The 14,866-nt window shown below is 40.3% G+C and overlaps 3 protein-coding genes across 10 annotated transcripts; 2 read left to right on the top strand and 1 right to left on the bottom strand.

Annotated features, from left to right (window-relative positions):
- Nucleotides 1–224: 224 nt before the first annotated feature.
- On the top strand, nt 225–2,205 carry LOC124342717 (dolichyl-diphosphooligosaccharide--protein glycosyltransferase 48 kDa subunit-like). 2 transcript variants are annotated; one of them, XM_046795844.1, is made up of 8 exons: nt 225–453; nt 543–707; nt 766–902; nt 962–1,150; nt 1,213–1,347; nt 1,413–1,574; nt 1,645–1,875; nt 1,940–2,205. In XM_046795844.1, the coding sequence occupies exons 1-8, from the start codon at nt 324–326 to the stop codon at nt 2,099–2,101; spliced, it is 1,311 nt and encodes a 436-aa protein (XP_046651800.1). In that variant the 5' UTR covers nt 225–323; the 3' UTR covers nt 2,102–2,205. The 2 variants fall into 2 exon arrangements, with proteins under 2 accessions (XP_046651800.1, XP_046651801.1); XM_046795845.1 differs by having other exon boundaries at nt 226–453; nt 1,416–1,574.
- Nucleotides 2,170–6,105, bottom strand: LOC124342623 (segment polarity protein dishevelled homolog DVL-3-like). 4 transcript variants are annotated; one of them, XM_046795674.1, is made up of 14 exons: nt 5,782–6,104; nt 5,580–5,649; nt 5,422–5,510; nt 5,281–5,360; nt 5,096–5,164; nt 4,843–4,989; nt 4,541–4,778; nt 4,343–4,471; nt 4,145–4,272; nt 3,998–4,087; nt 3,632–3,937; nt 3,306–3,563; nt 3,085–3,216; nt 2,170–2,909 (listed from the first exon to the last, which is right to left on the bottom strand). In XM_046795674.1, the coding sequence occupies exons 1-14, from the start codon at nt 5,940–5,942 to the stop codon at nt 2,734–2,736; spliced, it is 2,073 nt and encodes a 690-aa protein (XP_046651630.1). In that variant the 5' UTR covers nt 5,943–6,104; the 3' UTR covers nt 2,170–2,733. The 4 variants fall into 4 exon arrangements, with proteins under 4 accessions (XP_046651630.1, XP_046651631.1, XP_046651633.1 ...); XM_046795677.1 differs by having other exon boundaries at nt 2,734–2,902; XM_046795676.1 differs by having other exon boundaries at nt 2,734–2,905.
- Nucleotides 6,106–11,205: 5,100 nt separating this feature from the next.
- On the top strand, nt 11,206–12,941 carry LOC124342879. 4 transcript variants are annotated; one of them, XR_006918930.1, is made up of 5 exons: nt 11,206–11,442; nt 11,624–11,864; nt 11,929–12,071; nt 12,227–12,409; nt 12,517–12,696. XR_006918930.1 is itself a non-coding variant. In XM_046796082.1 (4 exons), the coding sequence occupies exons 2-4, from the start codon at nt 11,687–11,689 to the stop codon at nt 12,728–12,730; spliced, it is 441 nt and encodes a 146-aa protein (XP_046652038.1). In that variant the 5' UTR covers nt 11,206–11,442; nt 11,624–11,686; the 3' UTR covers nt 12,731–12,941. The 4 variants fall into 4 exon arrangements, 2 of the variants coding, with proteins under 2 accessions (XP_046652038.1, XP_046652039.1); XM_046796082.1 differs by lacking the exon at nt 11,929–12,071 and having other exon boundaries at nt 11,624–11,764; nt 12,551–12,941; XM_046796083.1 differs by lacking the exon at nt 11,929–12,071 and having other exon boundaries at nt 11,624–11,764.
- The last annotated feature ends 1,925 nt before the right edge of the window (nt 12,942–14,866 follow it).

Here is a 14,866-nt window from a genome sequence, read left to right on the forward strand (position 1 = left end):
CCACTTGCTCAATTAATGAAAAACATTTTTTCATTTTTAAATTAGCTTTGCCAGTCTTATCTGCATTTCACTCAGATATTTTGAAAAGAATTAGGCGCAATTTAATAAAGCTATATTAGGCCTTTCCTTCGATAATTCTGAGTTTTGTATTTTAAAAATTTGGAAAAAAAGGGTAGAAACACAAGATGTGGCAACGCGGTTTAATATTCTGCCGTGTTTGCCGTGGCTGTCAACGATCTTCTTTCTGATTGGTTGTTGGGTTTGCCTACTGCTTCGTGGCTATCCTAAGCTGTCGTGGTGGTACACAAAGATTAGAAAAGAAAATGGCATTGATATATTCATTTATTGTCCTGTTATTGGCCTCTTATATTAATGCTGACAAAGAAACGTTAGTACTGTTGGACAATTTGGCTATCCGAGAAACCCATTCGGTATTTTTCAAATCGTTGACAGGTTAGTTTTCTATCTTCCCAAAAATACCGGCACTGCCGGCGTGAAACAGTATTTTGACAGACACTTGTTTTCTCTTTGATTTATTACAGATCGTGGATATTCACTCGTTTTCAAACCTGTCGATGATTCCAACTTAGTGTTGGCAAAATATGGACAGTACCTTTATAAAAACCTTATTATTTTCTCCCCATCTGTTGAGGAGTTTGGTGGATCTCTAAGCGTAGAAGCCATCACCAAATTTGTAGATGATGGAGGTAATGTAAATTAGAATTATCAATTATTTTCAAAATCTAATAAATTTACTTCACCTAGGTAATATTTTGATTGCTGGAAGTATCAATTCTGGGGATGTCTTGAGGGAAATCACAGCAGAGTGTGGATTTGAAGTCGATGAAGAAGGTGCAGCTGTCATTGATCATCTGAACTATGATGTGCTTGATCAGGGAAAAGTAATGATTAAAAGAATTTTTGTTTTACAAAAATGTTATAAACTAAATTTGTTTTTTAGCATACACTTATTGTTGCTGACAATGCAAACCTTATTGATGCTCCAATGATTGTGGGAGCCAAGAAAACTTCTCCATTCCTGTTCAGAGGAACTGGTCTCATTGCTGACAAGGAAAATCCTCTGGTCCTTGAAGTACTGACAGCTTCCAGCACCGCTTATTCCTACAAACCTGATTCCCACATTGAAGAAGTAATTTCTTTATTTTTGATTGTACATTAAACATCTCTTAAGCAATTTTTCTTTCTTTACAGTATCCCCATGCTGTTGGCAAAAACACAGTTTTGATTGCAGCCTTGCAAGCAAGAAATAATGCCCGTGTCGTAGTTTCTGGTTCGTTAGATTTCTTCTCTGACGAATTCTTCTCATCGCCCGTCCAAAAAGCCTTAGTAAGTTGTCAAGTACTATAACATGATTTATGATTTTGTAACTTTTAAGCTCTTAATTTGATCAACAGGGTGGTCAGAAATATCCCAAATCTGGCAATCAAGAGCTGAGCGATTCGTTAACCAAGTGGGTGTTCAAGGAGGAAGGTGTACTCCGGGTTGGGAAAGTGTCCCATCACAAAGCTGGTGAGAAAGATGCTCCTCAGTATTACACCATTATGGAAAACATGGTAAACATATCTTCAGTTCTTTCTCGTCATTTTACAGTGAACTAAAAATGTGACTGTTGCGCGAGAATAGGTTTACGAAATTGAAATCGAGAAACTCGCCAAGGATAAATGGGTTCCGTTCGACGCAAAGGATATTCAGTTGGAATTCGTTCGAATTGATCCTTTCGTCCGCACTGTATTGCAGAGTGGTACTGATGGGGTTTTCCGCACAGAATTCAAAATTCCTGATGTTTACGGAGTTTATCAGCTCAAAGTTGACTACACGAGAGTCGGCTACACTTTCCTAAACAGTGCCACTCAGGTATTGCCCCTAATGCTCTAATAGTATTGTGAAAGGTGACTTCAAATTTTAAATCCTTCACTAGGTGTCGGTTCGACCCCTGGAACACACCCAGTACGAACGATTCATTGTCAGCGCCTTCCCTTACTACGCCAGTGCATTCAGCATGATGGGAGGTGTTTTCCTATTCAGCATCCTGTTCCTTCACTACCGCACGAATGAGGAAACGAAAAAGAAGAGTGAATAGAACATATTCAAAGAGTCCTTAAGTATGAGTGGTATGTAAGAAACAAAAAACAATTAAAACTTGGTCTGTCTGTTGTTGAAATAAAGGTTGTAATTTCGACAAAACAGTGGTACACGCATTCTTTCAGGAGTTTCTTGTTATGGATTTGTGATGAATACCATGAAAATGTTAGGAAAGAAAACTGGATTGATATACGAATTTTTTATGGAGTTATTGCACCACGTCATTAGCTGGTTTGAGCTACCGGACCAAGATGATTCTTTCTTTTTTCTCTCACATTTTTAAAAGGTAAAATAAATGATCTACGGCAGAAGAAATAAGATGACGTAAAAACAACCAGAACAAGAGTCAACTTGTAAAAAGTTAATGAAAGAAGTTTGGGAAGGAAAAGAATTCGTTCACAAGCAGCAATTATTTAAAAAATGTAAATACAAGGAGAAAACACTAAACCGCCCGCATAATATGAAAAGTCTTGGCCGTACAGAATAGCTATCAGAGGGAAGGGCACGATTTATTACGACTCGATTAAACGTTGTTTTTAAGCTTTGAAAATCAAGATGGAAAAGAGTGAGGAAAGAAGAGTTTATCTTACGCTTCCCCAAAGCAACGGCTAACACCTAGAAAATGATCAATCACATTACGTCGACAAAGTACTCGTTCATCTGGCATGGATTTGTCATGGCCATTCGAAAAGACTGTCTCGATCCAGACATGTCATCCGGAACTTGATTCAAAGGCCGGTCGGCCCCGCCTTGCCCACCGTTCGACCGAACGTTCACTGCTATCTGAGAATCCCCGTCGCTGCTTCCTAGGCGCAAATCGTAAAAAAAAGAGCAAAAAAAGAGAGAACAAAAAAATAAAATAAAATAAAACGAAGCTGCTCTTTATTATTCCTTTAAATACAAAACTCTTGATTGCATTCAAATACACACATGCCATTTGTAGGTATCATCGTCTTTGCTGTCTTAAAGAGACTGTATTACCCGTACTAGAACCGCTGCTGCTGGATGACCCATGGATTCCTGGTCCGACGGGATTTACTGCGCCTAGCAGAGAAGGTGGTTGACTTCTGTCTCCACCCATCAGTCCACTGCGTACGTCGGATCCACTGCTCCCTGTTTGTTATTAGAACGTCAACATATTTGAAGTTCGACTTTCACAATACAGTTTGTAAGGATTCAATTAATCGAATTTGGAGGATTACCTGAACCACTGTGAACGCTGCCTTCTCTTCCATACGTAAATGTAGTACTTTGTACAGGCGCCGATCCGAGGGGATCACTGCTGTAGCTGTAAGGCATGGGTGCATAACCGGTTGGATAATAAGGTATGTGAGGGGTAGCCCCACCGGCTCCTGTAGCACCAGGCCCACTACCCCAAGGAGTCGGCAACGGCAACGGTGCGAGCGTGTCTCTATCGGCTTCCGATGTCGTGTCATCAGTCAGGCGAAGAGCCGAAACACCTACAAGATAAAACCCTTTCATCAAACAAAATATTCTATAACCCGATAAGTCTCAAATGTCAACTCACCCAAACACAGGTCTCCGAACACGTAGTAACATTGTTCAGAGAATGTGTACTTGTTTACTGTATGTCTGATGTAACCGTTTCGCAGAAGCTGGGAAGCCAACTTGCGGGCATCACGCCGCTCTTCTAGTCCTTGCACGCGATTGTGAAGCCAGTCGACCACTTCTGATCCAATAAACGCACTTGGAATTACAATTTTTAACCAAAGGCGATCTCTAACTTCAAGTCCGGAATCTGGGCGCGCCATCGCTCGCACAATTGCGAGCATGTCTGAGCGCACTGAAAGCGGTTGGGCTTCTTCAACTGGACCTGTGACAAGTAGTACTTAGTCAAAAGTTCTTTCGGTACATTTTCTACGTGACAACTTACGTTCGGTTTCTGGCATACTTGACATCATTGTTGTGGTGGTTGACGACATCGTCGCCACAGATGGCGGACGATTCGGGTACTGTGTTCCACCTAATACGACGTTAGGTTTGTTGGATGCCAATTTATGATTTAAAATACGACAATCACCTCTTGCTGCTTCCGTGTGAGCAACCCACGCACCGGGATCAATAGGGCGAACGGGTTCCGTACGGGGTATAGTGAAATATCCTTTTGGATTAGGATCCCAACACTTGGCGACTACAAGTTTGATTGGGCTGACAGATGCAAATAAAAAACACAATGTACTAAATGTTAAGTTGGAAAGCAAAAAACAGTTATGCTTACCCAGGTTTCTGGACAACTTCTCGTAAAACGCGAACGGCATCGTCATTTGACATATTTTCAAAGTTAATATCATTGACTTGAAGGATCATGTCACCAGGCTCGATTCGACCATCCAAAGCGACAGCCCCACTAAATAATAGCAATGATTTTCTTTTGAAATTACCACAAAAAAAATGTCAGGTTTATCTGTGTTTATACCCTTTCATTATGGATCCTACGTAAATTCCACCATCACCACCTTGATGACTCTGGCCGACGATGGAAATTCCTAAAAAGTTGACTGTGTCCATGTTGAGGGTGACAGTGATTATGTTGAGTGACATAGTGGAATCCGTGATACTGGAGAATGATGAAGCTCGAGATGAAAGGGGAGGGAGGCGGGGACGGCGACGATTACGTCTCCGATTGCGACCTTGGCGAGACACACTAGTGTGATCTGCAAATTTCAAAATATGCACAATTTTCAATAAATCCAGAGTTATTATAACGTTGCTTAATACCCGTGGTCGTTGTGATACGTGAAGATGCATCTTCTTCAGAGTCAACGAAGCTGGTGGACTCTAAATCCGAGCTGATCATAGAAGAGGATTCATATTCGTGTCCAGCTCTGTGTCTCATAGCGTTGTGGCCATTTCGAGGAGCTTGAACTAAAGAGACAATCGGATGTTAATCGAATATATAGTAAGACAAGACATTCTACGTGAAAATTTAGTGAAGCAACAATCTACAAAAAAGCCATGCTAACAAACTCACCATCAAAGCGATCATATTTTTCATAAGTTTCACGATGCACACGGCCAGAGCGGGGCAATATGTGCCTCTCTTCATGGCAAAACATAAAGAACAAAAGAATTGCAGAAGATAACGAAAAATGAGATGCAACAGGACAAAGGTATACACATAAACATAAAAATACAGCATAAGGAAATAAAGTTTACCACTGTGTCTTGAACTAATGACCGATTCTGTCTCAGTAGCTGTTGTGTATTCCTCAGCCATACTTCTGTTATGGCCAGGGCTAAAATCAAATGACAAGTTAATTACCAAACTTTACAAGTGGCAAAAAATTTTAAACTCACTGGAAAGATGGTGGTCTCCCATCAGTAGTGGCAGTACTCTCAGCACATTGAGATACAGAGTCTGAAATGCTACTTTCAGCAGATACTAGCTACAAAGTGAAATAAACATTAAGAAATCTTAAAATATTCAACGATATAATTTAACTTGTTATGATTACCCATGATATGACTCTTCCATTGAAACATGGAAGGTGAGCATCGTCATCAACAATTTCTTCCTTGACAACACTAGAAACATAAACAATAAAGAGAAAACAATGCTTACACTTGCATTAAAAAATAACTACATGGACAATTATCATGTAACACGTTATTGCCACTTGACAACAACAAAAAAAAAACGAGAAAAACTGGTTTTACCCGAAATCGTCGTCCATTGATTTGAAGAAAAATTTGTAATTTGGACGATTGAGAACATTCTTGAAATCGGCTAGGGTAACTTGATCGGGAGATATTGTAAGTTTAACAAGATAGGGAGTTTCTTCTTCATCAATGTGGTAAATAATCTTTGTTTCCGCCATTAGGAAACTGCGTCAAGAGTCAACGACAACAAACCAATCGTTTTGACAAGATTACAAAAACGGGTAGGGCGTCAAAAGTTACTATCTGCGCAACATGAAGAGGACTGAATACAGACTTTTCCCCTTTCCCTCAGGCTGTTCAATATGGCGAGGCTTAAAGTCTTGTGAGCCTCCAATTGGGCGTCCCGGTTTTCCCAAAAAATATTAACGTCAGCCGACAGATGGTTTTTCCGAACCGTTATCCACATCGTGGCCATCTACTGCTCACACTGCACACTACTTGCTTCAAATTCAAATCTGGCAAAAAGGGGGGATCTTCAAAAAGGGCTGTTGTTCGTGATATTTGTTTCATTTAAAAAAATAAAAATAGCATATAACGTTGAATAACTCGCTAACGGCCGTAATGTATTAATAATACAATAATAATTAATCATGGTGATGTTACTACCATATCCAATTATCCATAGTAATATAATATAATATATATTAATATTTATTCATAAAATAATAATTAATATGTATTCTAGCTTTGGTTATCCTGTAAGCTGTTCCTTGAATGATTCGTTCAGTGAAGTTATTCCTTAAATTTTCGATTGCTTTTTAGTTTGTCTTTGTCGTATCATGGCAAACAGCAAGCGGCAAGCCACTAGCCAGTTCTCACTGAAGTTCGTCTGCCACCAGCATATTTTTGCAAACGTGCAAAGTTTCAATCATGAGATGGGTTGATTGTAGTGAGCAATTGTCTAATGAGTTCACGCAAAAGTTTGCTTTTTTTTCTTCTCGATTGCCTCACGAAAGCAGTAAATCAAGGAAATGTTTATATTCAATGGGCCCAGATCACATCAAGGCATGGATGGATGGTTTCACCCATATTGGACTTTTCAATCTTTGTTTGCTCAAACAAAAAAAGGGCTTTAAAAAGATTTTGTTCTGTGTGTTTTTATTATGTTAAAATAACCCCCAGCACTTGGTTCCAATGCAGCAACTCTAAGCTTTTCAAGTTCAGTGTGACTGTTGCAGTGACCTCTGCTAACAAAGAATCCAATGATATGTACATAGAACAATTACTTAATAGAGTGAACTCAAGTTTTTCAGTGACACAACACCCACCTACGTGAACTGCCAGACACAATATTTGCATAGAATAAGTACAAACTCTAATGTCCTGTCGTCTTCAGTCTACATGGGGATTGGCATGGATTAAGTACCACATCTTCTATAACCTATCTCTTATAATGTGAACAGCAAGATTATTTTGTAAGTATTAGGGGAGACCGGGGCGAAATGGAACAGGAGGTTAAGTTGAACAGAGGGCTTTTATAGTGAAAAACTCGTTAAAAAAATTTAATTTCTTTAGGATATATGGGAAATGGTATTTTTTAACCTGGGGATAAATTTTATTGGAGTAGTTGAAATAATTGGTAAGTTATTATCGAAAAAGTAAAATCACTGGTGTGGATGATTAGGATAACTTTTTAATTTTTCTAGTTTCTAAGCATGGTTTTTCAATTAAAACTAAAGTAAGATAGCCATTTTAAAGATTTTTCTTTTTTCTATTTTATGGCGTAAAAAAAAAATTAATTGCTCACTTGTACACCGAGAAAATGTTACTTTTTATGTGACAACTTTTACGGGGTTAAAGTGAACACATTTTTTGGGGTTAAATGGTTTGAAATTGAAATTGAAAAAAATATTGAAATTTAAGACCTCCTTCTTTCTCGAACATAAGGGCGGAACAGTGGCAAAAACAAATGACTAGCGGGAATAGGTGGGGTTAAGTAAGAAAAACCAGAAAACAGCAAAAAAAAATTGAAGAAAAAATAGCTCCACTTTTAAACAATAATTACTCAAGAATAATTTACTTTTTTTTAACAAAAATTGTAACAATCTTGAAGATAAATGAATATTCTATTTTTCCATGGGTTTTGCAATAAATTTTATTCAGCCGTTGCTGAGAAAAATGGCGTTCCATTTTACCCCGGGGTTTGTTCCGTTTTACCCCGTCTTTTTTCGGTCGAGTTCAGACCGAGTGAAAAAAAAACTTACTTTTGTTTCTTTAATATCTCGTTTATTTTTCAATTTCAACATACAAAAAAAAATAAGCGGGTAGCCAAGATGTAGCTTAACAATACAAAACAAACAGAAATTTTAAAATGCATCTATTTTGTCAGATATCTTAACGAATACGGCAGACATAAAAAATTGTTCCATTTCGCCCCGGTCTCCCCTACTCAAGCAAAGCTTGTGATTGTGTGTTTAAAAAGGAAAAAGTAGTAGTGAGATAACAATAGATAACTAATTCAAGATAATTTAACACAATTCCTTACTTCTCTTTTCAGACTCTTGAATGTTTGGGTCACGAATGAAATGGACGGTAATGCTGGTTCATTACAAATCGCATCTTTGCCAAAAATATTGACATCTGGGAAGAAATTGGCTTTGGTGATGAAACTCTTGCCATAAAGGAAAGTAATACATGAATACATGACACTACATGAGCCCCCAACACATGAACTGTGCTGCAGTTTTAACAAAGATGGAATTTGAAAAGCCCTTTTATCACGAGCTCTACTATCTGAGGCAGTGGACTAACGGTACAGTGACAAACGAATGCATAAGGTCAAAATCTGTGGGAATTCGAAGAACTGGAGTAGGTGAAGGGAGTCCTGAAGAAATCAAATGCCGCGTCATTTTCATCGTTTACGCCGATCCGCGTCCAGGGCTTTGTCATTTGGTGACTTTTGGGATTATTGTTTCGTCGACGAAGACGTTCACAACGGACCAGCACAAAATCTCGCTGAGAGAGTTGGTTCACTCGCCTACTGACCAACCTTTGTCGATCGTAAGCGACGCCAGCTTCGATTCGTCGTCGTACGACGTCTGGCGTATTTCTGATCAGCCTACAACAAAGCCGTGGTGTGATTTCGTCTATGCCTATGCCAACTATCCTGGCCGATCGATGTCGCTCAGCTCAACTCATCCTATTTCCCTTGTCGAAATGCCAGTTGGTTTCCGCACTTGCATGCAACCCTTCAGTCACTTATTGGCGACTTTTGACATCCATTCTTGATCGTGTCGCTAAAAGCGAAGATGAAAACGCACAGGGAATTTAAGAAGTATGACTAAAACTTTTGTTGAATGTTTGATTAATTAGTTTTAATTGCGTTTTTTAAAGACCTATTTCTAGATTTGTTTATGCTTCGTACATTTACATTATTGTTTTGAAAAAAATTACCGTTTTCGAAGATGAGTTCTATTGTGGATAACATTTTTGAAAAACCGAAGGGTTTTTTCCTCGAGTGGGGACCGTGCTCCGGGCTCCGAACGTGCTCCTCGAGTGGGAACATTTGGGACCGTGCTCCGGGACGGATGCGAGCAACTGGAAATTTTTCACGGAAGCGGCGGCTCATTTATCATTCGCGTCATTGGCTTCTTCAGATACCTTCAATTCTCAAGGGGAATTCATCAGCCAGTTTTGCCCATTGAAGTATAAACTTTTTCGTCTGGTGCACTAATCTTGCAATTATTTAAAATTCTGGTTTACTTTTAGGTGACTTCGTCTCTGTCTAATCGCGTTGACAACCTGCCTCAAGACTTCTTTGGCTGGGCTTGAAAATCGTGAAATGTGTCTTGCTATTTGATACCGAGTAGAACATCAAGCTTTCGTATTTGCAAGTTTCGACGGTCAAGAGAATGTTTGAGAAACTCAATTTAGTTGTCATTTCGATTATTCAGCCAAGAATTGCTACTGGAAATCAAGGAAGAATATTTGTCCACCAAGCCAATTTATACGCATTGCTTAAGAGCACGTCAACTTGTGATTCTCCTGAAGAACTTGCTAAAATTGTAAGAGAATGTCCTAAAAATAATTCCACTTTACTGGCCGCCGATGTAAGGCGTTACTCAAGTTGCTCTCATCTGCTGTACTACAGAAGAAGAAGAGATCCTGGTCTTCCATTTAATGGCTCCAATAACGCCGGAACAATCGAATTACTATTTCAAGATCACCAAAATTTCGAAAAATGTCCGAGCTCTTCATCCAACAGACAAGAAAAGCGTAACTTAGACTACTGTGGCCTTTTCACATGTTGAAAAGCCCAGTGAAGAATGGACACGAAAGTCACGAGGTGGCAAAACTGTTGCAACACCACATTCGGCACCGAAGAAAAACTAACAGCAATCTGAATCGGATGGTAAAAATTACAACTTGTTGGTGATGTGATTTATTTCGTATGTGTGTTGGAACCCCTTTCATATTTCTCATTGTAACCTGTAGGAAGGAACGCGAAAGGAAACAGTAGCCCACCGATAGAAAAATAGCTTACCATAGCTACCACCAACCTTTCATTAAAAATCGTCGTTGGCCGGGAACAACTCCATATTTCGTCGTAATATCAGTTCGCAATCACGAGTAAATGTTCATTTTTATTTCGAGTCGTAAATCTATTCTATCTTGTCATTAGTTGTTGATACAACTAGTTACCTTCGAAAAATAATTCCCGATTGTTTATTGCATAGCTAATTATGGCATTGTGTTGCTGTTGGGTGCTGTATCGTTGATGTCGACCACGAGAGAAAATCTTTCAAAAGGAAAGAGAAAAGGCAACATCAGTCAATCGAGTGAGCATCTCTGACCCGGCAACAGCTGCATTCTTCGTCGTATTACCAGGTTGCAATCACGGGTAAATAATCTGTATTTCTACGTGGAATTTTGTATCAATTTCTATTTTTTCTATTTTATAATATGTCCGTTATTGTTGAATATTTAATATTGTCTAGTTAACTATGCCGTCGTGCTGCTATTAGTTGTATCGTTGATGGCTGGGTCGAACACTGGTGTACCGATGTCTCCTGGATAAGGCGGATACCAAACCGCAACGCCCCCGCCTTACTACACAACAACATACGCAACGACCAGTTACTACACCGAGGTTGCACAGTTGGGTTTACAGTTAAACCACCAAGGATTCAGATTATTACACCACAACTTGCGCTGCTCCCCGAGTTACACTACCAAAGCGCAGAGTAATACACCGAGGCTCCTAAGTACTACACCACCGAGGCATCTACTGAGACTAAGCAACTACGTATGCTGCCCCAACCTACGACACCGAGGCTCCAGCTTATTACACCACTAAAGCTGTTGAATACTACACTGGAGCGCCCAAGTACGATAGCAGTCAGTCAAGTGAGCTCCGACACGCAACACGGCAGCCCCGAAGTTTCGAATAATCTTCGTTTCAAACAGTGGAACGATAAAGAGTGAGGGTGAGCTCTTTATTATTGTAATTTTTTGGAACATGTACTAATGACTTGTTTTCCTTCCTTGTCTGTTTTTCGGACGAATTTACTGCAATCCCGTCTAATTGAATAGCAAAGATAATGGCGGCGTAGCATTCGTACGTGTACACTGCGTCGTTAAACTTGACATTGTCGGTCGGAAAGCCGAACTTGACGATGGCCGTCCCATAAGCCTACGACAAGTGCCTTATTGCCACAGGTAAACATTTTATGCCAAACGAAATTCATCTTTAAAAGTCTCAATGATTACTCCTTTATGGAATGTTGAACAACTTTGATAATCTTCCTGCTTGATAGTATCTGAGAGTCTACTTAAACTGCTAGCAATTTATTTCTGTGGTTACGAATCACTCTAAAAATGGCCTTTATTTTCTTGTTAGGTGGTAAACAAAAATCTTTTCCAATCCCTGAGCGCTGCCCTCAAAGATGTCCACGAGCACGTAATGCTGTTCCGCAAAATCGATGGCGGTAACATAGGCCGAGTCCTCCCTAAATATTTGAGCCAATGGACTTCCGAGAAGGTGAAAGCGCAAGGTGTCTAATGTGTTGCCCAAAGCTAATGTTTAGGGTGCAATTTTGGAAGACTACAAGGTCGCATTGATCTTAAACGATGGTCAAAAGGTAAACAGTTATTTCAGTACATGTTTTAGCGATGTTAATTAAAATCTAGAATTCATTTCAGCAGATTTAAACTGACCATGTCGTCGCTGTTGTCGGTTGGGACGCAAACTTACGGATTTGGCTGTCGTTTCTGGTTTGGAAATAGATTCCAATTTTGGTGGTTATCGAGTCAATACCGAGGTTGAAGCACGATCGAACGTCTGGTTGGTAAGAATCCTTGAACATTTTATTTCACATAAATTGTAATACTTGTGACTAAAACTTAACCAACATTGACTGCTCTGATGTTGTTGTTAGATAGTATATGAAGTTCTTGTTAAATTAGATTCTAATTATTGGGTATGGACTTAATTTTTTATTAGGCTGGAGATGTTGCGTTCGTTTGTGATATCAAATTGGGTCGTTATCGTACGGAACATCATCACTTTGCTGTCGTATCAGGGCGATTGGCTGGAGAGAACAATACTGGCAACGAAACATGGATGAACAACTGCAGTGCACTGTCACCAAGTTCATTCTTCGTCGTATTATCAGTACGCAATCGGGTAAATATTCTGTTTCATGGAGTTTGCATAATTTTATTTGTTTTTATCTGTTAATGTACCATATTGAATATTAATGTTCAAATCAATTACCGCCTATTTGATTGTAGTGTCGTGCTGTTTCCGTTTGTCGTATCGTTGAAGGTTGGGTCGATCACTGGTGTACTCATGGCTCCTGGGTATGGCGGATACCAAAGCACCACGCCGCCGCCTTGCTACACAACGAAAACATTCGCACCAACCGGTTACTACACTGAGGGCCACAATTACTACACCATCAAGGCTCCAGAGTATTACACCGCAGCTAATGCTGCCCCGAGCTAAATCACCAAAGATCCTGAGTACTACACCGAGGCTGCCAAGTACTACACCATCAAGTCACCGGCGTACTACACGTATGTTGCCCCAGCTTATACACCGAGGCTCCCAAGTATCACTCAGTTCCTAGCTACTACACCGAGGCTCCAACTTATTACACCACTAAAGAGGCTGAATACTACACGAGCCGCCCAAGTACTACACCACCAAGGCTCCAGAGTATTACACCACAACTTACGCTTCCCGAGCCACTACACCGAAGCCCCGAAGTATGACTCTGCCTCAAGCTACACAACTACAACTGAGGCGGCCAAGTATCACGCAGCCCCGACTTACTACACAGCGGCTGCTGCTCCTTCGTACTACGTTGAACCGGAATACTACACCGAGGCTCTAGTTACACCACAACCTACGCTACACCTAGCTACTACACCGAGGCACCTAAGTACTACGTTACCAAGGCACCTGAGTATTATACCACTACTTACGCTGCTCCGACCAGCTACACCGAAGCTCCGAACTATTACTCTATTCCGAGTTACTACACCACTAAGGAACCTGAATATTACACCACACCCTTCGCTTCTCCAACGTACTACAGAGACGTTTCTAAATACTAGAGTCGAATTTTCAATTTTAGTAAACATGTTCAGATTTGTCGGTCATATATTAATAGTTACTAGTCTTTGATGAGAAAATAATTTTTTTTTAACCTGGTTAATCATTTTGTACGACTTCTCTTGCCACCTAAAAGCCTTTAACATTGCGACGTTTTCTGATTTTTATTGGATAATTCATATTTCGCATGTTGGAGGTGACTATTGCTCTAGTCGCTCTGCACTCCGACATATTCTAGTGTGTTTCAACAAAGGAGTTGAAGTTTGGTTTCTCATATAAGTTTATTTGAAGGGTCTGGAGTTGATCAATCACTTGCCTATAACTTATGTAAAACTAAGTTGTAAAAAATATACAAGTCGTGAACTAAACATTTTTTTATTATAAGTTATGACACAGCAAACAAAAACATTAAAAGGAATTGCTTTATTGTCCCACCTCCACCCACAATTCCACCACATTTTACAATCACATACATAATACACTTAAGTTAACCCGTTGGCTGCCACGCCATACAACCCGTAGGTTGTTTTCTACTCTCTACTTGCCACGTCTGAAGGATCCATGGCCAAGGTGGGACTTGCCATTGCTGACAAGTCCGGGCTGACACGGTGACAGGCGAATCCATCACCGTATCGACAATGGGGAAGTCCCTATGGTGCATTGCCTAATAGGCTTGCCTTGCGGCAAATTTTGAGCTTGGCGACATTCCGACCTCGCGGCATGAAATCCACGAGGCCGACCAGCGCGGCCCGTGCGAAGGAGCTAGGGGAGAACAAAGGCGTGGCAATCAACGGGTTAACTAACACAAACGAACACACCCTACTAACACGGCCCATCCACTTTATGTAAGATGTAGGTTAATATGGGATGAATACATCCAGGTCGCAATTGGGGGGTGGTAGTATAGCGTAGGTATAAATTTATTCGGATCTAGGATGGGATGAAATAAAGAATATTCATCGTAGATCCACCAGCGTATATTCATTAATATACTGATTGTACGTCAAAGTAATATACCCGGGTACTACTTGGCAGCCTCGGTGTAGTACTAAGGATCTTTGGTAATTTAGCTCGGGGCAGCATTAGCTGCGGTGTAATACTCTGGAACCTTGGTGGTGTAGTAATTGTGGCCCTCAGTGTAGCAACCGGTTGGTGCGAATGTTGTCGTTGTGTAGCAAGGCGGCGGCGTGGTGCTTTGGTATCCGCCATACCCAGGAGCCATGAGTACACCAGTGATCGACCCAACCTTCAACGATACGACAAACGGCAACAGCACGACACTACAATCAAATAGGCGGTAATTGATTTGAACATTAATATTCAATATGGTACATTAACAGATAAAAACAAATAATTGATGCAAACTCCATGGAACAGAATATTTACCCGATTGCGTACTGATAATACGACGAAGAATGAACTTGGTGACAGTGCACTGCAGTTGTTCATCCATGTTTCGTTGCCAGTATTGTTCTCTCCAGCCAATCGCCCTGATACAACAGCAAAGTGATGATGTTCCGTACG

Source organism: Daphnia pulicaria, chromosome 6, assembly GCF_021234035.1.
Source record: "Daphnia pulicaria isolate SC F1-1A chromosome 6, SC_F0-13Bv2, whole genome shotgun sequence".
Classification (NCBI taxonomy): Eukaryota; Metazoa; Arthropoda; class Branchiopoda; order Diplostraca; family Daphniidae; genus Daphnia; species Daphnia pulicaria.